General features: G+C 49.1%; 1 protein-coding gene across 3 annotated transcripts; it reads right to left on the reverse strand.

The window, feature by feature from the left end:
- Window positions 1–4,672: 4,672 nt before the first annotated feature.
- Window positions 4,673–27,014, reverse strand: GOLM2 (golgi membrane protein 2). 3 transcript variants are annotated; one of them, XM_069866663.1, is made up of 10 exons: window positions 26,526–27,014; window positions 21,016–21,070; window positions 19,946–20,048; window positions 18,368–18,458; window positions 17,337–17,481; window positions 16,714–16,772; window positions 15,970–16,066; window positions 14,594–14,767; window positions 9,978–10,145; window positions 4,673–6,324 (listed from the first exon to the last, which is right to left on the reverse strand). In XM_069866663.1, exons 1-10 carry the CDS (start codon window positions 26,850–26,852, stop codon window positions 6,251–6,253), a joined length of 1,293 nt encoding a protein of 430 aa, XP_069722764.1. In that variant the 5' UTR covers window positions 26,853–27,014; the 3' UTR covers window positions 4,673–6,250. The 3 variants fall into 3 exon arrangements, with proteins under 3 accessions (XP_069722764.1, XP_069722763.1, XP_069722765.1); XM_069866662.1 differs by having other exon boundaries at window positions 15,970–16,068; window positions 16,692–16,772; window positions 26,526–27,002; XM_069866664.1 differs by lacking the exon at window positions 9,978–10,145 and having other exon boundaries at window positions 15,970–16,068; window positions 16,692–16,772; window positions 26,526–26,991.

The raw sequence follows: 27,014 nt of genomic DNA on the forward strand, positions 1-27,014 counted from the left end.
CCTCGCCCAGGTGCCAGAATTTGTGTAGTCGTGGCTGTGCTGAGCTTTTTCCCATTTAGCAGGATAAACACCCCTCTCATTTCACGATTCCTGGGTTTGAAGACTGGATCTAATCATCTGAATAGGAAAACTTTGTCTCCACCTCTTTTTTGGGGGAGAAGAAAGGAAACATTTAATGCAAGGAGGAGGGGAAAAACCAACACGGGTGGAGAGAACATTGAATGAACTCAGGTTGTATTCTTTGCCCTCCTCAACAACCTGAATTTTTACTAGCTTCAGATTTCCTCGATGTCTCTGAGGTATAAGGGAGCACTCAGTGTTTTAAACTGAAACACAGACTTATTCTCTGTTTTTTTCCCCACCGAATTGATTTGAGTTGTCCTAATGGAGGAACAGTTGCATAAGCTTTGAAAGTTCAAATCCCATTTGTATGCTAATGTCTCTTCAAGTCAGATTTCTCTTCAGGGCTGGGCATAAAAACAAAGCACTGCAATCACTTGCTGATCAAAAATGACTTAGGAATATGTATTTTCTCAGTTTAACCTTGGGCAAAATATTTTTGGCATCACAGCATTCATGTGGACTTGTGAGCGCTTTTAAACCACAGCCTCTTGTAATTGGGGCTTTTACAGTTTGGTTACTTATGCAAAGTGCAGAGGGGTGTTGGTCTCTTGTAGTTTTACATTTGAAATCTTTAGGAAATGGGGCAATTGCAAGAATTTTCTTGGTCTTTTGATATGGTATCAGTTCCGGTGCCTGAGGAATTCACCTCCTCACTGCAGCTGTTAGATGTTAATTAGTTTATACCTGTACTGTGCTTTGAAACTGTACAGTGCTGTGTGTTTTTTTGTATTTCAGTGGATGCAAATAATTCATGAGACACTTGGAGCCATTCATCCAAGAACCCTGCTGCCACAGTCTGTGGTGCATTTATTTTTACTCACCCTTTTATTCTGCAGGATCTGAACTGTGGGGTCTGAGCCTTGTCTCCAGAGAAAGCAGACACCTCACCTTCTTTAACCCACACAGCTCTCGCAGGTTTGGAGAGCTTTGGAAGAGTGGATGCGTTTCTTCACTGGAAATACGCTTGCTGGATGCCCACACGGAGAGTGTCGTGAACTGGGCCCTACTGAATGATCTGCCTAGAGCCAGATCAGCCCTTCACCTCCCGGATCCGTCCTGCCTCACTTCAGGCACCCAGCCTGGCTGGCTGAGCCCCTCACGCACATATTGCATGGAAAACAGGAGAGGCAGTTCAACCTCCGTTTGGAGGAGCCTGTTCCTTGCTTCAAGCTGTAATAAGATGCCCAGAACAATCAGACACTTCACACATGATCCTTGCAGAGTGCTGAAGCCCAGCAGTGTGAATCAGCACCCTTGTGCCAGAAACCAGCTTGGCACTGCGTGTGTCTGTCCGTCTGCTGTTCACCAAAGAATGGCTTCTGATTTTATTACAGCTTTCAGTATGATTTTGATTAGTAGACTGAAACAAAAGGGCAGGGAATGAAACGGAGAACTAAGGCTTTGGGTTTTCCTTTACTAAAGCCTTGCGGTGTTAGAATGTATTGCAGAATGATCCGAGCAACTTGGACAGTGCCCTGACCACGGTTCAGGTGCCGTAGCAGCTCTCCACTGGTGCCTTCTTGTAACCTTTTCTTTTTCCTTCCAGTTTCAAGACATGCTTTGACGTTCAGCCAGCCTGGCCCCTAGAAGGGCACTGGGCCTGGCTGGCAAAAGAGATCACTAGTCAGTAAATCTGGATGGAATTCGGGTCTAAATGCTGGCTTTTTCACACCTCTATGGCTCAGAGTTGGGCTGTGGTGAGAGGGAGGTGCTTATCTTTACCACGCTTAGACACATCCATACCAGTGCGAATGGCCAGCACTGCGAGACTGTGAGGTGAGGAAGTGTGGGTGGGAATGGGATGAAAAGATAGGGAAAGGTGTGCTGGCCCTGTCACCTGCTTCTCCTGAAGTGCATCCTCATGTATATTAAAGGTTGTCTATAAGATGACTCTTAGAACCAGAGTCTGCTGAGCTGTGTGCTGCTGTAGCTGCCGATGCGTGTTGTTCACGAGACCTGGGCCAGGCTGACACGTGAAGACCCTCTGTTTGATCTGCCTGGTAAACCAGTTTGGCAGCAGCCAGAGCTGGGTTTATTTTGGAGTCGCTGGTAGCTGCAGGGAGCAGATGCTGAAGCAGCTCGCTCTGCAATGTGTCAGCGTTCCGGGTGCTGCTATTTCCATGGAAACAGGTACTGGCTTAGGAATGGCACTGGGATTTAAAAACTGCATTTTTGAGAACAGCCCCAAGGTGGGTTGGTCATGGTTACTGCTCGGTGCTGGCAGGAGCGCTGAGCGGAGCCTGCTTGGGGCTGGTGGGGGAGTCGCGCAGTGCAGGCAGGAATTGTTTAACCTTTTAAAAGTGAGTGTGTGTTGGAGAGAACTTTGTTGGAAACGATGCATTTCTTGCATTGTGTTGAGCTCACTCTCCTGCGCACCCAGAGGCATCGCAGTTAGAGCTTTCCCAGGCCTCCGCCTTCCTCGAGAGGTGAAACTTGAGAACGGTGAGATGGCCAAATACGCTTAAAACACCCCCAGGTGGCTTATGAAACACTGCGCTGCTGATTTGTGAGTCTGCAGTCTTCATCAGCACGGGAAAACGCGGTGAGCCCCGTTTGGGGCCACTTTACTTGCTGGTGGCGACACTCGCTTCGGGAACAGCTCACTCAGCCAGAGTTGTGACCCCAGTTCAGCATCGCTACAGCATTAAACAGGGATAAACCTGCGGGAGCTGTCGCTTCCCAGGATGTTGCACAAAGAACTGATCTCACGTGAAGTTGAGGTCAAGGAGCTCCAGGAGCACCTAAAAAGCAAAGATGCCTCTGTTTGTTGCCTTGCACCTTCAGCTGGATTACTTGGCTGTTAATTTTCCAGCTGAGCAGTAGCTGGGTGCCAGTGCGACTCCAACAGCTCCAGTGGCGTCGGGCTCTGGGACGCGAGGCACGGAGCAGGAGGTGCCGCAGGGTGCAGCGATGGAGGCAGCTGCGAGCCTGGCAGGGCTGAGGGAAGCGCCTGCTGCAACTGTGACCCCGAAGGGAGGAGGAGGGTCTGGAGGCAGAACAGGGATGGGATGGGGGCATGGGACCCACCAGCAGCAGGAGCCACGTGTGCACGGGACACAGGCCAGGGCTCAGGAAACGGCTGTAAGGGAGCCGCCTCCAAACAAACAGTGAGGAACGCTGCTGTGAAAACGTGGCGGCTTCCCAAAGGAAAACAGATTTTTTAAAATTTTTTTCACTAATATGGAATTTGATGGAACAATTCTCCTCAGAGTATTCTTTAAATGTTGGATCGCTGCATGATGAAGGGCAAATGCGTAGTGACTTCAGAGTACTTAAAAAGGCAGCCAACGAGCTCGCGGTGCGTCTGTCCGGGCTGTGCGTGAGCCAAAGATCTCCCAAAAGACAGAGGCAGAGCAAGGCTGCGGTTCCCGCTCCCGGTTTGCTGACCGAGCTCCTGGTGCTTTTCAAAGGGAACCGGTAGCGTTTGCCCATTGCAGAGCCTCGCTGGGAGCCACGGGCGCAGCCGGGATGCCAACCAAACCGGAGAGGACACTCTGTTCCAGGACAGACACTCCCGGCTCCCCTTCGGGACTCCATGTTCCCCTTCCTTGGCTGGTGAGGAACAAGCTCTACAGCTGCAAGGATCAGTTTCTCACAGAACGGGACAAAACCCCCAGGATGTCACTGTGGCAGCTGAGCTGCAGCGTCCACCTGGGCTGGTTTCTGCCACATCGCCATCTCCTACACGGAGTTTGAAAACCTTATTTCTCATTGTGCCTCCCCGGTTTTAACCTGTAAGGTAGGTGCAGGCGTCAGGGTGTTTCCTGGGAAGGGCGATGCGGAGCGCTTCGTCACAGCCCAGTCGCCACTGTGGGCGTACAGACACAGCCAGCGCCGCACAAGAAAACAAAGTACACTTAATAAGAAATCAATTATATGTGTAATAGTTAACATGAGACTGTGGTTAGAAATATCCTTATTTCCTACCATCAGGCATTGGAGTTCTCTTGAAGTGCCAGGTAGCGTCATTCTGTATCGCAGACAGGAGCAGCCCCCTGACGGGGAGAATCGGGATGAACAGAAACCCAGCGTGCAATCCTCCCTGTCACTAAGGAGCTCACTCAGGATGATAAAACCCACTGAAACAGTCCCTGTGCTACAGAGCGTCCGCTATCGGTACAGGAAGGGCTTTCTTGGTCTGTTGTGTTCCAAACACCACGCTTGTGCCTACTTAAAGAAGTAACATGAAACAGTTTAGAGCTCTGGCAGACAGGAAGCTAAAAGATGATTATGTCCTCATGGCATTATTGGGAGAGCAGGGTAACACCAGGCTGGGTCTGGGTACATTCACAGGATCCATGGAATACGGATGAGGGGGTGAGCGCACATTACTCCCGCAGACCAGGCTCAATTATCCGATGACAAACCACTGCTGCCTCCTGTGCAGGAGCAGACGCGCAGGCTTCACTTCCCACCTCTCCTCAGTAGCCTGTGTGTGACCAAAAGTGAGGTCCCCATCCCCACTGCTGCCCCTGGAGCTGCTGCCATGAGGCCTCAGCTCAGCCAAGTTTAAAAGTCAGAAGGAAAAATAAAAGCTGGAAGCCTCACATACCTTAAACAACTTAATTTATTAGAACCCATAAACGTAGCTTTCATTAGAAGAATCAAGTTAACACCTAATTCAGGGGGAAATTACATTTTAAGACAAAAACCTGCAGAGCTTACATACAGCGTGTGCTGAAGTCTGCTGCCCTGCGAGTCCTGGCGCGAGCTTGTACTCCCGGCGCGGTGTTAGTACGGGACCTAACTCAGAGCAGGCTCAGCATCGCATCGTCAACGGAAAGTACATCACACCATGCAAAGGGCTGCTCTCTGCCTGCCTCCTGAAGTGTGGAATGAAGAGCTCAAATGAAAGAAACCTCAGGATGTATCACCAGGGTCCGATGTGTGTATTTCTTGCCTATTTAAGACCGATTGGTAGAAGATCCCTGCAATGAACCCCCCCCCGCCCTGGGCTGCGAGGCCACTGAAACGTATTGAAGAGGAAATGTATTGAAAAGGGGCACTGACCAAGCATCAAGGACACCTCAGCGGTTCCTTCAGGCTGGAGATAAAGCTCCACCACCCGTGGCACAAGCCCTGTGGCTTCTTGTCGCAGCAGCCTTTCTGGAGCAGGCTGGGTTCCGAACGTCTGTAGCCGCTACTGCAGAGCAACAATCATCTCCATTAACTCAGAAAGTGCTTAAACACAGAACAAAATGTATCCAACTGACAACCCTTCCAAAAGCGGAACCAAGAGGTGGAATGTGGCACGTGCCGAACGCCACAGTGGGGTGCTGAGCTGTAAATCAACACGGGATGGACACGTTCGAGATGACAGAACAGGGCAAACACCGCGCATCCTGGGGGATGAAGGCTCCGACAGAGCTGACGGGGACTCGGCTGTTCCACACTCACACTTGCTCTCTCTAACACAGATGCAAATTCCATATGAGCTGGGCCAAATTATTCCTGCTGCTTTTTAAAATCGGATGAGTTACAGCACTCCTTCAGGATGTATCGAATCATTAACACTGCATAGCTGTCCAGCTACGGGTTTGGTCCCTGGATACACAGATTGAGACGGGCTGTGCTTCCAGAGCCTGCCCCAGCCTTGCCTCCATCCTGTGGAGGAAGAAGCAATGTTTTAAAAACCTCAGCTTTCATTCTCAACCCAGAGCTCCCCTGCAGAATACAAAAGCACTGATGAGCAAAGCGGGGTGTGGTGGCCTGGACAGGAATGCCTGTAGAAAAGGAGTCCGCGGGCTGTACAATGTCTCCTCGGCGCATTTGTCCCATGAGATACAAACTGTACAAGGTCTCCAGTGTACAAAGTTTGCCAAGTGGCAGAAACAGTTCAGCCCGTATTTATAGTGTTGGGTTTAACTGTTGAGATTATTACAGGTAAGGGACAGTCCCGGTACCCGGCGGTTGTACCGGCAGCACCGGGGCTGTGGTACCACGTGCCATCGTACAGCTATGTACACCTGTACAGAACCACCTGCTGCCTCCGAGCACGCTCAGCACCATTTGTTATCGCCTTCCTTTAAAGTAAGAATCACTGAAGTGAAAATGGTTCAGTTTCACAGCATTTAGAGTTTCTCAGTCGAGGCCTCTTCTCATCCATGTTCCCTGTGCGATCCTGGCCTTACAGGACGCCATCGCTGAAGCGCGGCTTGCCATAATCCACCAGGTCATTTTGTAGATCTCTTTCTTCATCATCTGCAATTAAAATATTCAGATGAAACCTGATCCGATACTGCTGAAACAAAGAATCAAACACCCTTCCCAGCACACGTTGCTAATGCAGAGACCCGCACAGAGCCGCCCCGTGGGGTGACAGGAGCGATGAAGTTGTGGGGAGGGCACAGAGAACGTGTGTGGGTTTGTGATGACTCCCCCTGCCAGTGCTCTGGGAGTTGTCCTGCACAAAGAATGGGGACCCGATGCTATCGAACAGCTTTGGCTTTACTGCACCCGCACTTGGGCATTCACTGAATGAGGAGTACGGAACCGGTACAACTGCTGCAGTCAGTCTTCTTGTAAAGGCACCCAGCTCTCCCACTAACAGCCAACGGCAAAGTCAACCAGTTCTGGAGTTAAGGCATCATAAGATTTTACAAGAGGCTGGGTACCTCGTGGCACGAGCACGGAGACGTCGCCGTGACCCCCGTCTGACCAAGGCGATACTTTTTCCACCTACTTCTCAAGTTTGGAAAGCGATCCTTCCCACATAGAGGTGCCCCAACACAGCTCTGGGATTTGCGCTAGCGCTGGGACAGACTTTGCTGCCTCCCTGCCTCATGTCGGGGGAACGTTTGGACAGAGACTATAACAATGTCAAAGGCAGCTCCCAGCCTTTCCCACCTCCTGCCAACGGAAATCCCTGCTTGTTCTCACTGCTGACGCTCCAGAATTTTCCACTCATTTTTCACTCTTCCCCACTGAAACAAACCCTTCAGCCTGGCTCCCATGCGACAGACACCGGCCCAGCCCTCAGGTCACCTGCTCCTGAACCGCAGAGCCAGGTGCGCAGCCAGACGCTGACAGGCCGGGAGCAGGGCTGGGGCAACGCATCATCGGCAGCCCCCCAGCTGATGGCAAGCGGCCCTTCAGGAGCACCTCAGTGCGGGTTTGGATCATCTTTAACAGGGGGCTGGCAGCTCTCTCCTTGACTGTCAGATGCCGATGTTTCACCTTGCCTTTTGCTCCAGAACAACTGTGATCTCCGCTGCTCTACTCTGTCCTGCTTCCCAACTTCAACTCCTTGGGCTTTGGCTCTCAAGCACCATGAAAAATCATAAAACTAACCCCTCTTTGCATCTTCAGTAAAACCATTCACTGCAGCACATGCAAAAAAATCCATCCAGAAAATGCACCTTCAGTAGTTTTTTTTCTCAAATGATTTTTAAAATACAAATATTCCACATTCTCCCTGCTGTAACTCGGGTCTCTCCTGTGCGGGGCCCAGCCCTCTTTCCTCAATCAATGAGGAAAGCCCTGACCCCTCAGGTTGTTTCTGTTCATATATTTTGCAGCCGTGTCTCTTGAGGGGCACAAGGATGATCTGAGGGCTGAAGCACCTCCCATACGAGGACATACTGAGAGAGTTGGGGTTGTTGGGGAGCCTGGAGAAGAGAAGGCTGCATGAGGAGACCTTAGAGCAGCTTCCAGTGCCTGAAATGGGTTACAAGAAAGCTGGGGAAAGACTTCTTATAAAGGTGTGGGGTGATAGGACAAGGGGCAATGGCTGTAAACTGGAGAGGGAAGATTTAGACTAGACATGCAAAAGAAATTCTTCACAATGAGGATTGGGAGGCCCTGGAACAGGTTGCTGGTACAGCGTGTGAACATCCCCGGCTGAGAGAGTCCTCAGCAGCCACCTCAGAAACAGATCTGCTGTAGGAAAGCCCATGTCTTTCAGCCATGCCCTGATGTTTCCAAGAGGAGGGCTGGAAGGAGGCAGGCTGGTTGCATATAGACATTCATGTGAGCGCATTCCCAGGCCGATGGATTTCCCTCTCATCACTCCAATCTCAGGCTCCCACACTTCCAGTGGCAGAAGAAAAACATGTTGAATCACATTGCTTTGTTTGCTCACACCACATGCTTTGTTAGAGCCTGCTGCAGAGACATGTGATGTTGTGTCAGAGTTTTTAGACAGAAATTCAGTTTTTTTCTCTCCCTAAACAATTACAACCACCCCTCTCCCTTCCCCCACAGTCTTACCCTCTCCTGCCCTGTCTCCTGAAGCGACACCTTTTCCAAAATGCTGCTTCTGGAGGTACCATTTGCCACATGGTGTGATTTACACCTCAGACTCAGGCAAGGGGTTATTAGGAAACCTAACAAAGGGCTTAGAAAATCAAATCTGAGGCAGTGACGTACGCAGCTCAGGTTGTTCTCCACGAAAAGTCTCCCTAAGTCACTCTTTAATCTTCACTACCAGACAGCAAACCCATCAGATACACTGAGGGGTTGAGGAGAAGGGAGATTTTCACCACGTCCAGCTCTAAAGCCACCCCAGCAGTGAGCTGACCAGTACCACATCCGAACAGGCAATGTTTTCACTCAGAGCTCTCGTGTTGTCACCTTTCCCTTGCACACCAAGCTCCATCAGCAAAATCTCCACGGTTTCTAATGATTTCCCACCACTTCTTGCTATATCAGTGGCCCCCAGGAATGCCGTTCCCATGGCACACACACCAGCACGCAGGGTGTACCAGATTGCCTTTTCCTGACAAAGAAGCGAGTCTCCTCTCTGTACGCACTTTGGAACCTTCATTTCCAAGCCACCTTGTACCAGCAAATTGCAGCCCCACAACCACCCACCCCAAGGTCAGTCAGAACCCACAATGACTAAAATCCACAGCTACAGGTTTCACAAAAGTGTAAGGCCACAGCCGCCTCTTTCAGAGCAGCACAGTTCTCATCTTTATCAGGAAGGTAATTAATTGCCCAGGGTTCTGATCCACACTTTTCTATGGCTTGCTCATGGATTTCTAACTACCAGCCCCGTCACAAAGTGCTTACGCTGCACAGGGAGATGCCCACCCACAGAAATCAGATGCTTTTTATCGGCTGTTCCCCTCAGGTACCAATTAAACACACCTGAAAACCTACCGGCTAAAAGCCGTGCCATATGAAAATCACAATCAGGGGGCCCGTAGACCTTCAATTGTCCCCCTCACTTTGTTCTACCCTGAACTGGCGATGCTCCAGACGTTCCCATGAACGTTTCCAACCTGTGGACACGCAAGCGCTTCACAAACCGTTGCCACACAGGCCAGTGGAGAGGGGGAGACGCGGTGGCGGATACGGGGCGGGCAGCGGGAGGCGACACGGCGTGAGGCATGCAGAGCAGGAGGGGGACATGCACACACACGGGGACGAGGCCGGCCCAGGCCCAGGGGTGCGGAGGTTTGGTTAGCGAGGAAAGCAGGCGCCTGTTGAATCTGTGTACAACGCACGGCAATGACACTTGGCACAGCTAAGGCCTCGCTGCAGGCTGCAGGGGGACAAAAGCAGTAGCCAAAACCACTATGCTTTTGTGTTTGCACATTGCTTTAGTCATGTCAGAGACCACGTCCAGCTGGCCGCATCCCAGCTTTGGGGGTTAGAAATTGGAAGTGGCTGGATTTTCCTAGCAGAAACTGCGCACCCAACTGGGCCAAGGCATCCAGCTCCTCTCCAAAAACTGCTGTGGCTTTGCTCTCAAAGGGAGAGCAAAGCTGAATTTCAGAGACTGCCTAAAGCTTATTTATCCTTTATCAGGAATTTGTGATCAGCTGAAACCATGGAGGCTTTACACAAATTCAACAAGGAACTCAGCGTGGATTTCATTACAATGGGATGGAGATAAGGCCCAAGCTCACCTTGGACGTCTTCTTCTCCACCATCACCATCCTCTTCCTCATTGTAAGCCAGCTCGGCCTGTTTGTCTGCCTCGTACTCACCCACGTTACCATCATCCCCATTATAATCTGCCAGCTTAGAGCCCTGCTGCGGATCAACAGGGGATTCATTCTCATCAAAGAATCGGCCTGCGGAGTAGGCAAAGGATTAAGTCAGAAGCAGAGAGGAAAGAAACAGGCAGATTCCAACTGAAAGCCGATAGCAGGTTAGGACAGTGGGGTTTGTGGAGGGGTTTCAGCTGGAGGAGAAAGGGAGGAGAAGGGAGAGGGCTTGGGGAGAACAACAAGGCTCACAGAACAGCTCCTAGCAAAAAGGATGTGCTCGGTCACTCAGCACCTCCCAGATCTCGCGAACTCTGGTTGCTATAAGCTTCTCTCTCTGCAGAGCAGAGCTGGGGAAGCACCCAAACTAAAGCTCCCTCTCCAATTAACCACAGACACTCAGAAATAAAAGGTTTCTTAAAATACTGACAGCTCTCAGCGGCAGTTTCAGTATCTGGAGCGTTTCCTGAGGACTCACAGTTCCTACACAGGTTGCTGACTACGCAGTGATGTCTGTGGGGCACGTGCCAGCCCGGCCCAGCTCTGCCCTGCGCCTCCCACCTAATTGTAATTGCCTCATTCATTTGCCTTCACGCTCTGGTTTCCTGTTAAGCTTTAACAGCTTTCAAAATGTTCTGAATCCAATATTTTTGTCTCCCAAAGAATTCAGAGTAGTTCCTGCCCAAAAGAAATAAGAATCAGCCACAGCCAGGAAAGGACAAGCACACATGGAAAGATTAATGGTGTCATGTCAAGTCCAGAGCTGGCGCTTAATGGGATCCCAGGGGATCTGGTCAGGTCCAGCGCAGCTTGGTCTGCTTGCCCAGGGCTTAACGAACACAGCACTGAGGCTGCAGGGCGTGCGAGTCTGGAGGGATTTCGTATAAAAGAAAAAAAAAATAGGCTTAATGTGCGATATAGTCTCTCCAGACTGGGAATGGGCTGAGGGAAAAGCCTGTGAGGCAGAGGTGAAGTGACTCGCCCTTAAGCAGTTAAACAGATAAATAACGCTGAAGAACAGGATTTCAATTTTAGGATTAAAAAGGAGGTTGGAGTTATGACAGACAGGTGTAAAAATAAAATGATTTCTCAAAACACAGAAAATGATCACACGTTACAGAGTATACCAAAACTCTGCATCTGTGTATTGATTGTGTATCATATCCAGGACAGAGACAATATCCTAGTGCTGGCCCAGGTGGGGAAGGGCAGCAGAGGAATCGCATCCAGGGCAGTGCAAATACACACACAGATGTCTCAGGCGTTCTCGTAACATGAGCAGGAAGAAACTATGCTCTGGTGAGGAATCACAGATTTAATGCATTATTCATTCTCCATTCATCCCTAATCGAGTAATCCTCACTATTCCTGTTTGGACTCCTGGGCTCTGCGTGGACAGAACTGTACCACCCGCACAGGTTAAGTAGGAAACAAGCCACGGAAACACAGCAAATGCACAAGTCAGAGCAAACCCACACCTGCAGATATGCCAGGAACGGTAACAAGCGAGTGCTGACTCAATTTCAGCTGACAGAAAGGAGGGTTAAACATCAGAGGAGACACTAGGGAAGCACCCAGCACAACCCTGGTGAGCTCGGTCCTGGGACAGCCTCTGGACACATCTGCTGTCTCGCTGCAGTGCTCCATTCAGCCCTCAGGGCTCCATATTCCAGCTCAAGCTGCTTCCGATCGAGTGAGGAAAGGCTGAGCACTCAAACCTCACCGGCAGCTGCCTGGGCCAGGCGGGCAGGACAGCAGCTCAGCTGCCTGTGCACGTAGAGCCAGGTGTGCCGAAGGTGTAGGCAGTGATGGCTTCTCACCCAACACCAGAACATCAACACGCGCAACACAAGGGATGTGTAACGGTCCTGGGACACCGTGACCTTCACAAGCACCAGGAGCTGCCGGTAGCTGGACCAAGCAAGGCACCAGTTGTTTCCCAAGACAGACACAGCCTGGAACCCTGACAGCCTGGTGGCTCTCAAGTCCCTCCAAAACCATGCCAGTGTTGGTAACGCGGCACAAGGACCAGCTGTTTGAGGCACAATGGAATACGTTGTTTTGAAGCACAAGAGGTGAGCGAGAGCATGGGCTGAGGCTGTCACTAACATTAAACCTGTGGGTAATGTGTGCTGAAATGAATTCTGGAGGCACACGGGGCTTTACTGCAAGATGGATCCTCCCAGCCACCAGGCTCCAGGTGACCATCCCTGCGCTCAGCACTAAGGACCCGTATGAGCAGCAGCATAGGTGGAGGTTTGCTGTGCCCAGCACTTTTCCAGCACTCTGGAGCACAGCCAGGGACACTGCTGCAGCCCCTTCCAGGTCCTGCTACTCTTGAGAACCAAAAGCAGGAGTGCACTCATCTCTGCACCCAGTCTTTCAGGAAGAAGCTCTCCGACTCTGAAGCTGAGAAGATGCTGGAGTTACCCTGAGTAATGTGGATTATTTGTCTCACCCCATGGGTTGGTGCACAGCGAGTTCTGAAGAACTCTGGAACCAAAATCCCAGCCAAAGATCGTCTGCAGGGAGAGCTGTGGGCCAGAGCTGGAAAGACACAGCCTACCACCCTGGATCAGCCATTTCCATATATGACAGAGAAATTCCCTTCCTCCTTGCACCACTACAAGGTAGATTATTACAAATATGAAGGAGCAAAGAGAGAAGGGAAAGACTAATGGTGGGGATGGCTGACTCGGGTACCTGTTACAGCCAGGAGTGGGGATGGTGCATTCCCTGTTCCCGCTGCGAAGCTCAACCCCCTCACCTGATCCACAATGGCCAAACCACTCCATTTAAAAACCCCACAGAGCTCTGGTGTTTCAGATGAGCGCAGGATCAGCACGAAGCTCCTTCAATAAACCAAATAGTCCTGCACAGCTCAGGATGCAGAGAGTGGAAGGAGAGCTTGCGCAGGATGGTTTTGAAGAGACCCATTCTCCAGTTCATTGGGAAGATCCATGATATTAAAATAATGGAAGTCTTCCGTAAGGAACCGTTTCTTACAAACCAACCCACCCCAAAAACAACAGAACAGTGCATTGACGCTCATTCCCTCTCTTCAACCCTGGACTTTTCAGAGGTTTCCCCCCTCATACCAAACCCTACTTTCTTTTTGTTCCCCCTCTCCCCCAAATTCCTTCCAGCTTTGCATCATCAGTTCTCCAACACGTAAAGCCAGAGGACGACCTCACAAGCACCGGGTAAAACAGAGTCAGTGACTCCATCTTCTCTTGCATTCCTTTGAAGGCATCCCATTCAAATGTTCATTAGTGACCAATACTCGCAGCTGGCCAATCACTTCTGACTCAACTGCTCACTGGCTATTACAGAATTCTCTGTTCTTGATCACACAGTACTTTTATGCTCACGAATTGCTGTGGTGTTGAACTTGCATCGCCTACCTTCTTTCTCATCCAGCACTCCAAACACCCAATGGTGCCAAACAAAGGGTGCACCTTTGCAAACCTCACAAAGCTCTTAAAACTGCTAGTGAGACCTACGCCTGGAATATTCTGTTCTTAAAGTTGTGCACCCACCAAACATCAAGTTATTCATGCCCAGCTCTCCATCAACCTGCCTATGACAAGGTCCCATTTCTGTTTCACTGCTCTCTTCTCTCTTACAGCTGAATTTATAATAGCTATAAAATAAAGGGTAATCTTATTTGAGTAAAAAACAACAGATGTTTCTTTCAGCACTGGGGTTTCTCTTCCAGACACCCCATCCCACCCTAACCGCTTTGAGTCAGCTCTTTTGGCTATTGCATCTCAAGGCAGCGTGCTCTGCACTGATGCTGAGGAGCAGGGTCCCTCCACTGGTACCACAAAAACTCATCTCAATACAACGTTCCTTTCCTACAGGAGAAGCCAAGCAAAACGCCGTAGGCACCTCTCTCCTGCCATGATGATATCGGCTCGAGACAGAGATGCAGCTCAAGTCTGGAGCAGGCAGGCAGTCCTGCGTGCATTCCCGAGCCCTCATCCTCCCCGCCTGCCGAGCCTCAGCAGCGCTGCCCCCATCGCACACCATCTGCTCCCGTCCAAGAGCTCTTCCTTGAGCACAGACAGAAGAGAGGGGTTCTGGAAGCATCCTCACACCGAAGAACAAACTCCTGGTCATTACACACGTAGCACCACAAAGAGCCGCTGTATGAGCACTGAATTCTTATGATATGGCCCAAAACACTGCACTGAAGTCGAGGAATAGCATGCGTGTCAGTAACTCAGTACTCCACGGGTAACAAAAGTCTTGACTTAATCTGAAGTTGTAGTAATTTTCAAAAGCATTTTGAATTCCTGCAAGTAAATTGGTTTTTAAATGATTGAATGTGTCTATGAAAGACTGAATATACCTATGAGATAATATATATTAAGGCCTCTCTTTTCCATAGGAACCAATCACATTTCTTTCTAGGCTTACTCTCCAGGAGCCTCCCCGCTGCACTAGCTCCTGTTTTCCAAACAGGCACTGTTACAGACTGAAAATGAAGTGATTTTCTTAATATATTAAGTATTTGATACTGGCCAACTTACTCTGCTTTATCTTCTGCAAGTCGCTAAATCTGTTCTTGGGAACCTTTATGTGGTCTGTCTCAATTTTGTGTTCTTTCTGGTTTTCCACGTTCTCTTCAAAATTTAACTGCTGGAGAGAATTTGGAGGGATCTGCTTCGCAACATCAGCGTTTCCATCGTTGTCGCTGTGCAGTCCTACAGAACAAGGAATTGTGTTTGGTTTTCACGTGATTCCAAAGGGCTCTAATGCTACCGCAAAAGAGAATTCACCCCATCTCAATAGAGAATCAACCCTGTTGTTACCTTCTCAGCTGATTTGCTGCACGTACTTAAGCGCTTGATGAAGCCTAGAGCAACAACACACTGATGTGTTTTTGTATTTTTGTCTTCCTGCTGATTCTGCTTTTCCAATCTACTAAGCATTATTTATTGTTTCAAGAGCTATGATCTGCGGAGACGTTTGCAGGAGGTCACAGAAGCTATGCTAAAAATAATGTGCAGAATCACAGGGCTGCATAAACAAGGAACACAGAAAACCCTCATCCCCTTGAAATTCCCTTTGCCCTTCTGCTGATAAACCCTGGACTCAATAAGGCAGCTCTCCCTCACTCATTAATGAGGCCAAAACGCAGGACCCCCTCAGAACCCCACAAAGCAATGAGCTGAAAAGATTTAACATTTGGAAATAATAAGCTTTAAATATGTGTACAGACATTGAACTCAGTAATTTTGCTGTTCTAACCTGCTTACACATTCACTGCAAGACAGAAGAAATTAAGAAATGCCTCTGTTGCCTTTTTTTTCTAAAAGAGCCAACAACAGGCATAAAAAAAGCCTTGACACTATTTGGTCATTTCATAAATGATAATGAATATGTTGTAGTTGATATTTTTAGCAGAAGATTTGCAGTGCAGATCAAACCTTATGGGTAGAGGAAGTGCTCAGGGCTACAGTTTAGTAGTGAGAAACTATAGTTGGACTCAATCTCAAAGGTCCATTCCAGTCAAATAATTCTACGATTCTAATGTTCTCTTTGACACCAAAGCAAAGTGTGTCCTTTCTAACTGCTATTCTTCTAAAAACCCCTTCTCTGTACAGAGGAATAATCATGAAGCACCTAATCTTTGAAACTTCAAAGCCTCAAATTTGGCTGCAGTTGGCCAAAAGGCCCAGAAACTACTGGGTGGGAGACAAAAAGTGATGGTGCAGGCAGCGGCCTCAGTGCAGGAGCCAGACTGACACCACATGCACTGCTGCACCCTACAGAATTCCACTGCTGTTTGTCTAACCACAAAGCCCAACGGGGCCCACGGCCACCCAACAGTGACAGCGCAGCAGATTCTAAGGCTGAGTCTCCTATAGAATGTGCACTCGTCACCTGCTCATAAGGACTTTACCTGGTGCCAGGTTTGGAGCATGGGGCTGTTCGGTTGGAAGATTTACAACAGGCTGACGAGCCTCACTTTTAGAAGCTGAAATAAGTGGCTTCTTTAAAGCTACGATAAAACACAGACAAAAGCATTAACATGAAACAGACACCATATCCCAAGTCTTCCTTTAACAGTCCTGCAAGGGTTTCGTTGTTGTAATTATCTTCTTTTTAACCCAGAGATGAAAACATAAAATACAAGATCTCTAGGAAAAAAGAAGAATCATCAGAAGCATTTGGCCCTAAGGCCCAGTAAAGCTCATACACCCCATTCAAATCATAGAATCATAGAATCACCAGGTTGGAAAAGACCAGGTTGGAAAAGATCATCTAGTCGAACCATTCCTATCAATCACTAAACCATGTCCCTCTGCACCTCGTCCACCCGTCCCTTAAACACCTGCAGGGAAGGTGACTCAATCACCTCCCTGGGCAGCCTCTGCCAGTCCCCAATGACCCCTTCTGTGAAAAATTTTTAGCACCACTCTCTGGGCCCGGCTATCCAACCAGTTTTCCACCCAGGAGAGTGTGCGCCTGTCCAGGCCAGAGGCTGACAGTTTCTGAAGCAGAAATGTTGTTACCACAGGCAGATTGTAGAACTCTGCATTTCCTATGAGCACACAGCATTCAAATAGAATATTCATGCCACCAAGAACCCAAATGAGGAAGTATTGGAATACTTCTCCTAACCAGTGGGAGTATCTTCTGCTTTAGCAGGGTCATTGTCTTCTATCTCAGGCATGCCTGCATCTCCTCCCAGTTTGATTTTCTCTGTAAGACAAGAATAGGATACTCTCCTTACTAACCTTTAGGTTTGATCAGTGTATTTTCCTCTTGTGGAAGGCTCTAAGACCAGGAGAAAAGTCCTTCATCCACAGAGCACATCCTGTATTGACAACACCAACTACGACCCTCCTTAAGATGCACTGTCAAAGCCACTTGGAGGCTGCTCTGGAGGAGCGCTCCCAGGGTCAGAAAGGGATGGGAAACAGATGCTCTGTTCTTGGTAGCAGTGTAAGAACAGCCTCCTGCAAGAAGCTGGCCAGAGGGGAGGCCACCCCCAGGTCACAACTGGCCACATGATGGAGGAGAGGCCAAAGGAACCAACTAAGAGAATCAAAACCATGCAAGAAACTCAAAGGACCCAGGGGGGAGGACACGCCAGTTGCTGGATACCTATAAACTCAGAACTTGTTTGGCTGTGTGTGATTGCATCAGGTTATCTGAGCCAAACAGTTTATTGTGCTGCCTCCAAAAACCTTGATCCTGTTGGATAGCACAGGATACAACACAACTGACCCCTTATCCATCAGAAATGACACACCAAGGAAATACCTTTGCCATTTTCAACCTGATCTGAGGGCTGCTCATTCTTCACTGTGTTTTTAGCTTCTGCTTCTGGAACAGTCTCAGCTATTGCCTGCTCATCGTTATTGGGAATTACTTCGGTGTCCTTAACGGACTGAACTTTTTGCGTGGCCTGTTGGAACAAATCCACAGGGAACCAATATTAATAACATTCCTGAAAATCACAAAACAAACCCCCTCAAATTCAAGATTATTCTGGATAAGCAAAGTCCCATTTATAATTAGATGTTCCCCAAAGCAAACAGCAGCATAAGTCCTCTGCCGCTGAATCCTGCGGGCTGGAGATGAGAACACGGTCACATAACTAAACAGGACATGAAAAATACAGCACAGCTGCACGACAGTCACATTGGCGTGTGTGTCTCCTCAGTATGATGGAAACAGGGCAAGGCCTTAAGCCTCAGATGAGAGGCTCTGAAACAATCCCAGACTTTAAGAAAGAGGTGACTGAAACCTACACTTTATTACGTGAATTGGCTGTAAACAGGGATGAAGTAAGGAAATGTTATCTGAAGGAAAGCAGGTTATTTCACCTATTTGGGAAAGAGGCACAGATTCTGCTGGCAGCTTGCACCATACAACCACATCCTCAATACCATTCAAATACCACTGTTATTTGCATGACACGAGCACCTCAGGGTCTCAGAGATCAGGTTCCCCATGGCAATAACCAACACAACGTTGCAAGAATAACGATCCCACCCTAGAGAGCTATAAAGTAATGTCCATTGTACAGAGAAAAAAACCCAAACTCTCAGCAATGACGTCGTGTAGGAAGGCAGCAGCAGAGCAAAGAATAAGCCTGATTTCCAGGGATAGGTTCACTGAGCCCAACAGGCAGATGTTCCGACACCAACACCCAATCAAGGCTGCTCAGGACAATGTCTAATGGAGAGTTAGGGGAGAAATGTCCAAGCCCTCCATAGATATAAAAAGCTGAGTGAAGCAACCAGCTGAATGTGTGGTCTTTTAATTCAAAGAACTAAGCTGTGTGTTACCTTTTGCTCCCGCACAACTTGGTCCATTAATTTCTTCATGTTTTCTTCATGTTGCAGCCTCATTTCCTTGATCTGCTGTGCACACTGCAGACTTAATTAGAAACATGTTATCAGTTATAATCTCCTTTGTTGCATCTGTTCTCCCATAAATAAATTAGGAGGGAATATAAAGCGGCACACAAAGCCAAACCCGAGAAATAACTAGCCTAGTCCATCCTAAAAGCCTTGACCAGGAATGTGCACGGGGTAGAAATGGACTGACTACAGAAAGAAAGCACAACTGGAAAAAATAGGGACCAAACAGGAAAATGGTAAAATAAACAGAATGGCCTTAAACATATTTGCTCCAACACCTGGAAAGCAGCTGAAAAGCCAAGCTTCCCAACTAGTCTGCCATCAGCACAGCTAAGCTCCACTAGGAAACTATGCAACTCCCATGGCTGCCAAGACAGCAGATGCACAACTACTGCTATTGGTAATGGCTACCAGCTCAAACAACAAGGTCTGATCAGCACAGCGATGGGTCCTGACTCCTCTATGCACCAAACATCAGAGAATAGTTTGGTTTGGAAGAGACCTTAAAGACCATCTAGTTCCAACCCCCCTGCCATGGGTAGGGACACCTCCCACTGGATCAGGCTGCCCAAGCCCCATCCAGCCTGGCCTTGAACCCCTCCAGGGATGGGGCAGCCACCACTGCTCTGGGCAGCCTGTTCCAGGGCCTCACCTCTCTCATGGTGAAGAAATTCTTCCTTACGTCTAGCCTAAATCTGCCTCTCTCCAGTTTATACTTATTCCCCTCATCCTATCACTACAAGCCTTTGTGAACAGCCCCTCCCCAGCCTTCTTGTAGCCCCTTCAGGCACTGGAAGGTCACCCTAAGACCTTCGCAGAGCCTTCTCTAGGATGAAGGACCCCAAAGCTCTCAGCCTGTCCTCCTATGGGAGGTGCTCCAGCCCTCTGATCACCTTTGTAGCCTCCTCTGGACCCCCTCCAAGATCAGCCCAACTCGACACAATCCCTGTCTCCTGCAGATCCTCAACAGAGAACATAGAGTAAAGAATATTTTGTCCAGTGTCAATCTCGCCCACTCCTCAGAGCTTTGGAAGCAGCTGCTCTCCCTGATTCTCCACCAGAAACTTAAAAGGCTGAGGTCAACTTCACAATGCTTTCAACTTCAGTTGAAGAAATAAAATTACACTTTTAGACAGAGAGCCATTAACAACCCCGGCAGCTGATAGACCTGTGCTGATTAAACTCTTCCCAGTATTGGTTAACTCAGATCCCCACGTTATAAAAAAACGTGTTGGCTTAAGATCATCTAACATGGAACAGTTCCAGTAAAGCAGATTTTTCTTAGATCACATCTTGCTTCGGGGCAGGGTCAGGGGGAGCAGAACAGCATCAAAAACCAGAATTTGAGAATCAAACAACCAGCTCAGTCCAAGCTACATCACCGATCAGGTACACTCATGCTTGAGGATTTGCAGAAATAGGATCCATTTACACCATTTAATAAATACAGGCTCTTGTTTCACACACACAAACCCACAATCACCTTCATTCTTAGAGTCATACCTATCATATTCCAGTCTCCTTGCAAGGTAAGTGTTGTTCTTCTTGTACTCGTGCAGCTGATCTTCCTGGCGAATGAATTCCTGGCGCAGTTCTGCCAGTTGTTCTGGACCAAAAATCAACAGGAATACAGAAATCTAAGAAAAATGCCTGTGGCAGATACAGTTTCCATTATTGCTAAACAGGTTACAAACTTGCTGAAGTTTTCTGTTATTTCTAGACAGACTTTAAAGAGTCTTAAACGTGCTAAAAAATAGCCAATTCACTCCTGCATGCCAGATGTTGCTATGAATTACAGAACAATTCTGATACCATGCCAGTCCCCCTACACTTTCCTTTCCCGCTTCACTCCGAGGATTCACACAATGCTATTTCACCTGCTAGCAATCTCCTTAACTCCTGAAGCACTCTGTCATTCTGAGTAACACCAAAGCACTACTGTTACTTTAGGCATGATGGTCACACAGTTATTCAGCAATAACTGTACAAAAAAGTCACCTTCACACCATCCACAAACCACCACATTTCTGTCTTCACAAGCCACTGTTGTGGAAGTTTTCCTCCTCACTCCTCAGGCTAGAGATAGTTGTTAAGCCTCCTAGTGTTTGAAGTTGCAGCTACACAGAGACTGGCAGAAACACTAAGCACGTCTGCTGGCACGTGCCCAGCTGGGCATGAGGTGCTCCAGGTGCTCTGAAGCCCAGTCAGCAGGGAAACAGACACTGGAACCACATCCATATGTATCAGCCCTGAAAGATGTTTTCTGGACCTTTTCTAACCCAGCACAAATATCACACACATTGCAGACCCAAACTGTTTTAAACTGAGTGTCTGGTTGTGAAAATGACTCTAATCCCTCGGAAGGAAGTGGTGCTTCCACAGGTTCCTCTTGCAGAAAGCAGAATAAAGCCTGCGAGAGGCAATCCTGCACAGACCCAGACTGAGTATGAAACATAACATTTCATACCCTGCGACACTCCAGCATCACTTGATCTCCCATTCAAAACACCCTCTGCAGTTCCCAGGCAGGTGAAAAGTACACAGCTCCGCAGCCTGCCAAGCCGCCTCCTTACCCTTCAATCGATGTATGTCTGCCACTTGATAGGAGATATTGTTCTGCAGCTTCATCTGAAAGGAAGAGAGGGTTCAGTAGAATCATAGAATAACCAGGTTGGAAGAGACCCACAGGATCATCGAGTCCAACCATTCCTATCAAACACTACACCATGTCCCTCAGTGCCTCGTCCACCCGTCCCTTGAACACCTTCAGGGAAGGTGACTCAACCCCCTCCCTGGGCAGCCTGTTCCAGTGTCCAATGACCCTTTCTGTGAAAAATTTTTTCATAATGTCCAGTCTAAACCTCCCCTGGTGGAGCTTGGGGCCATTTCCTCTTGTCCTGTCCCCTGTCACCTGGGAGAAGTGGCAACCAGCAGGTTAGAGGGGAGTTAGGCAGCATTTGGTTCCACTGTAAAGACAATGTACATAAAGCATAATCAGAATGACGCACGTAAAGTTATTGCAAATAGAAGTAATGTCTGTTTGCTTACCTCTAAGTGACATCACCACCCAAAAGCTCTATTTAGGCTTTGCTAACAAGGACTTAAATTTACTTTCAGAGCATATTTCTATCAAAAAATGGGTTCTGCTAGGACCAAAACAAGCTGACTGCATTCTGACGCTGCGGGAGGAGCTGGTGAATCCCCAAGGCCAAAGTGTAAGTGCATAAAAATAAACAAGCAGTGCCATTAGCAGAAACTATTTTTACCTAATGTACATTTGAAGTAATTTTTATGTGATGCCACCTGATATTCAAGAACACACTTTAGGAGGCTCCCACAACAACTTCTAATTTGGCAATTTTAGCAAGGAAAAACCATCAGAGACAATAAATATGAACTGCACGGACACGATGTCATTTGGCAAACACACTTTGATGTTCCTACATAAAGATGTACGTAAGGATGAAAGCCAGCAGAAATGAAGGCAGAGATGCATGTGCAGAACATGTACGGGGGGAGAACCCAGCCACTCCACAAGGCTTTTCCCCAAAAGCAGACTGAATGGCAAGGGATGTGATCTTCTAGTAATGGAGAATGTCGAGCACACTGCTCCGAGATGGGATATAAAAAGAACACCCAACAGGGACACTTGGGAGCTTTCTTCCATGTTGAGGAGGAGCTGCATGTTGCTGTGTCCACCACGCTGTCACTGGCACCCTGGTTACAGGATGCACAAAGAGCAACGCTTGGGTAAATGACAGCGCAGTTTGGCCTTGCCGGGGCTGCATTTCCAAAGCACAAGGAGTACTGGGGGAAATCCACACAGCACGAGGCGAAAGCAACTGCCAAGCCCTCTTCTGTTCCAACAGGCACCTGTCGTGCCAACTCCCATCCAGTGAGGACGGGACAGGGGAACGGATACAAAGAGAATAATTTGTTGAGCACTAATGAAAAGGATCTTCCCTATTTTGCAAAGCCACTGGCAAGAAGGACCAAATTCTTCCAGTCTTCCACTCCAGTGCCGTTCTTTTCCCACAACCTGATAAGCCTACAAACAAAGGAGTTCCTGGGAAACAATGGTTCTGATTTCAAACCTTCATCTATCAGGATTTGTGACACAGCCAGGGCCCCCATCGGCTAGCTCCTGCTCATTGAGTAATACGTTTGATCCGCAGGGCTGCCTCTCTGCTCACAGGAGTTTGCTTTGAAGATAGCATCAGTTTTATCCCTCCATCTTTCAATGTGGTGATTGAGTTGCAGATAAAAGTGACAGAATTTACGTCCCAACCAGCTCAGCTGACAGCAAATGTCCCTTGGCTGAAGGATGGAAGGGAGGAAACATCTTTATGATTCATGGGATCTGTTCCACCTACACGCACAGAAGAACACACTCCACAAACCATGGCGTAAGTCCAGTTCTTTGAGCTGCATCCCCTGTGAGTCCAGACCTACTTGTACCATTTTTACCACTCAGTGGCTTCTCTGATTCTTCCCAAAGCAGCTGGAACGTACAGAAGAAATTCTCTGCTGCCCAGTGAGCTCTTCAGAGGAAAAGAAACACCAAAATCCCTGGCAGGCTGGAACCATGTAGACGTGACACAGTCTCCCTCATGCTGCCTGAACTGTTCTGTCTTGTCACAGAGACAGGCGATGCAAGGGAACGCTAGGAACACACTGGCGCTTATCGCTGTCTGGCTGGGCAGAACACAGCTGAGGTTGCTTCCCAGTGAAGTAAGGCATAAATCATAAACACACACCCATATTCCCACCGAGTCACTTCTTTACCGAGGAGGAACAATCACCAGATCGCCTGTTGAAGCAGTACAGGCAGGTGTCCGTTCTCCGCACGGCTTCCCGGGCCTGGGAATTCCCAACGTGTCACTAGGGCATGTGCTGGAACCGCACAGGAGAGCCGCTCACCAGCCTGTCTGCTCAAGGCTCTGTGTGCCACAGTCCCATCATCTTTCTGCTGTCGGCGGCTGCCTTTTCCTGCATGGACAGTGCTACCACCACACAGCCAGCGCTGCGGCAGGGAGAATGATCATCGGGAACATGCAGCAAGATTGGAAGCTGAACTCAACATCGCTGCTGTAAAGCTGCAGCTCCACAAACTGAGTTTTGGCAACAAAGCACGTAACCAGCTGCTCCCAAGGATTCTTTACTGAATGGTTTCACCCCACAAAGCCCTATTTCCAGGCACTGGCGGTGGGGTGAGGCTGTATTACACCTGCCAGCAAGAGGTCTGGGATGAGAGATACACTCCCAAGAGCTGCCACTGCAAACACAGGGCTCCCAGCCTCTCCACGCTAGATGGGTGCCGTTTGGAAGCTTTCCACCACCATTCCTGCATTTAATCATTTTATTTAGCTTGCTGCAAAGGGATGTGTAAGGATATGGAAAGAAACTTTCTCAGGGTATGCTGCAAACAAGCATGGAATCCTCAGGAACCTAACACTAACTGCACGCATCCTTCCCCAACAGCAGAGTGATCCCTACCAGCCTGCCTCCCAAGAGGAGCTCCAAGAGAGATCTCTTCTAGTTTGTTCCAGCAGATGATCGCCAGCTCACTGAGATGAGCGCAAGGTGACAGAAGAGAACGCCCATGAACTCATGCTTTGTCTTTCCCTTTTTCTTTCTTTTAACACTAGGCCAGGCTTCCATATTTGCTCAGAAGAGCAAACAGTGTTCCAGTGCAGTGCGACCGCCTCCTTACACATACAGGGGGAAGAGGGGAGAGACAAGGACTTGGGTTTGACCACGGACCTCACTGGGCCACGAGGAAGCTGCCTGCAGAAATTCAAGTTGCCTCAATGCCGGGATACGCAGACCTGATTTATGCGAGCACACGGCACACGAAGACAAAGGAGCATAAATTGACATTACGACAGCCACCAGAGCAGCATCTTCCTAATAAGTTTTCTATGAAATGAGCCTGGATCTGCTGTGATCACTTGACAGCCTGGGCATTACCAGTGCTGGGCTTTCATTATAGCTCCTGCATTTCACAAAGGGAATAAGACTATTGGTAAAACCACTTTGTTTACAGAACATCCTTGCCAAACCCTATTTTGAGACAAAAAGTCTTTTTTGAGCCTGGCCACGCAGCCCAGTAATTGCTCACCTACGTGGATACCGTCAGCAGAGCATTACCCCTGCCAGTCAGTTACAACAACGCACGGACAAGTTCACTGCCCTGCGAACACAACCCAAGCTTCCCGACACAAGAACAGCTGTGCTACAAACACCTTCTCTACTCCTACCTACCCCTGAGTGTCCTCAGCCGCTGCTCCCAAACTCTGCAGCTCAGAGGTAGTTTCATTGTCTTTACCAGCCTTTGGTAGACCTCCTCCTCCACTTGTGTCTCCACCCGTGGACTCCTGTTATTTTAGCCTCCTTAGCCGCCTGGGAACAAGACGTCCAGCTCCATGCCCTCACCAACCACCTCCTGTGCTTTCAAGCCACTGCCGCCTTTGGTTGCTTGCTTCAACTGAGGAGGGCAACGAACAGGGAAATCCATATGCCCTCTATTTAAATTAAAAGTTCATTAAAAAGCCCAAACCAAAACCCCCAGCAGCATAGGAAACTGCAGGGTTTCTGTTTTTCACAAGAGGAAGCATCTTTGTTATAACTGAACCAGAGTTCAGCTTCTCTCACTCATCAGACACAGCTGCTTGGACATCTGTATGGTAACGAGTTATAAATCAAACTAGATTCTACACTACCACTATATTTTAACCACAGTGGTGTCAGTTGCATTTCCTTCCCGGGGGAGCACTGGCACTCTTTGTTACAAATCTAATTGGGCTTTTTATTCTAATCTCAGAAAACATTCAACAACGCCCCCCCCCTTCCCGTTTGCTGATGGTTCAGCAATAAAAAAACCACAGCTTTAGCACAAACCTAATCAGTCTGAAGGAGTCTAATTCTGTAATCAGACAGGTATGTATTCAGGTTTTCTGCAACAATTAAAAGCATTTGTTTATACCACACCTCAAATGCGTGATAAGGAACGGCCAGAGAAACAAACTCAGCCAGCAGTAGCCTGAGAGGGTGATTCTTCCACAAATCCAGCTGGGATAGTGTTCCATTAGCAGAACTATGAACTGCAAACCCAGCGCCCGTGACACTTCGCACTCGGCAGAGTCACAGCACTGCTCTTCTGGGCCCCGCTCTGGTGACGTGGAACGGTGAAAGCTGATGCGCTCGACGTGGAACTGTGAAAGTTGATGCATCCTCTCATTTTCCCCTTCCACAACAAAGAAAACTCCGGGCATGTAAAGGCGAGCCGCATTCCATATTTGCCTGCCTCTTCACAGCTCATGAAAACGGCAGCAGCGTAGATCAGAGGGTCATGGAAGGGTTTAGGTCAGAAGGGACCTCAAAGCCCATCCAGTTGCACTCCCTACCATTGGCAAGGGCACCTTCTACTGGATCAGGGGCTCCAAGCCTCATCCAACCTGGCCTTGAACCCCTCCAGAGATGGGGCAGCCACCACTGCTCTGGGCAATCTGGGCCAGGGCCTCCCCACCCTCACGGGAAAACACTTCTCGCTAAGATCTCATCTCAATCTCCCCTCTTTCTGCTTCAAAACATTCCCCTCATGCTAGCCCTACACCCCGTGATCGAGAGCCCCTTCCCAGTTTTCCTAAAAGATGATTTTTCACATCAGAACCAGACTCTGATGCGAGGCAAAGAAAATGAGCACGGGGTGCTGCACCTGAACATCACACCATTTTCATTTCACTTAAGGCCAAACAAACTAGTTTTAAGGCTGTTTATAGCTTTTTGACTTATCAAAAAAGATCAAACAGTCTCAGCAGATGAGGAAAGTACAAAAAAAATCAAGTATTAAGAACACCTGCCTTGAAAACTTCAAGTTGTGAACATTCTCACAGTTAGCAGACAGGCTACGTTTGCTGGTGTTTGCAGGTCTTTTCTGGGGTGCGTTCAGAAACCCGAGCGCATGGCAAATGCCCCAGCAGCCCCAAGGCCAAGGCAGCAGCTCCACACACACCAGGGCTGCAGGAGCTTGTTCCACCCCGGGCTGCAGCAGCGCAGCGACCCAGCCCTCCACAAGCTTTACCTTGCTGTCCTCGCACTTCTTCACCTGCCCATCGCGGGCCTGCAGCTGGCTGCTCAGGTGGCTGTAGTCGGCTTCCTTCTGCTCCAGCTGCTTCCTGTGGGAATCCACCTTGCCCAGCAGGTCCGAATTCCTCTTCTCCAGGCGGCCCCGAGCCACCTCGGTGCGTTTGGCCTGGCTCTGCAGCTCGGCCAGCTCCTCCTGCAGCAGGACCTGGCGGGACGAGGCGCTCCAGCAGTTGAAGGCGAGGACGGCGATCACGGCCAGCAGCGCCACGAAGAGCAGGGAGGGCAGGCGGCCGCCCCTCCGGTTGGCCCCGAAGCCCACCATGAGGGTGGCCGCCGGGCGGGGGCTTTACCCGCTCACCGCCTCCGTCTGAGGGGGGAGAAGCGGGCTCGGGAGAGCGGAGGGGGGCTCGGGCGAGGCTCGGGGAGCGGCTCAGGGCCCCAGAGGACAGGCCGGGCCAGGCCAAGCGAGGCCCCGAGGGCGAGC

This window comes from Phaenicophaeus curvirostris, chromosome 12 (genome assembly GCF_032191515.1).
Source record: "Phaenicophaeus curvirostris isolate KB17595 chromosome 12, BPBGC_Pcur_1.0, whole genome shotgun sequence".
Lineage (NCBI taxonomy): Eukaryota > Metazoa > Chordata > Aves > Cuculiformes > Cuculidae > Phaenicophaeus > Phaenicophaeus curvirostris.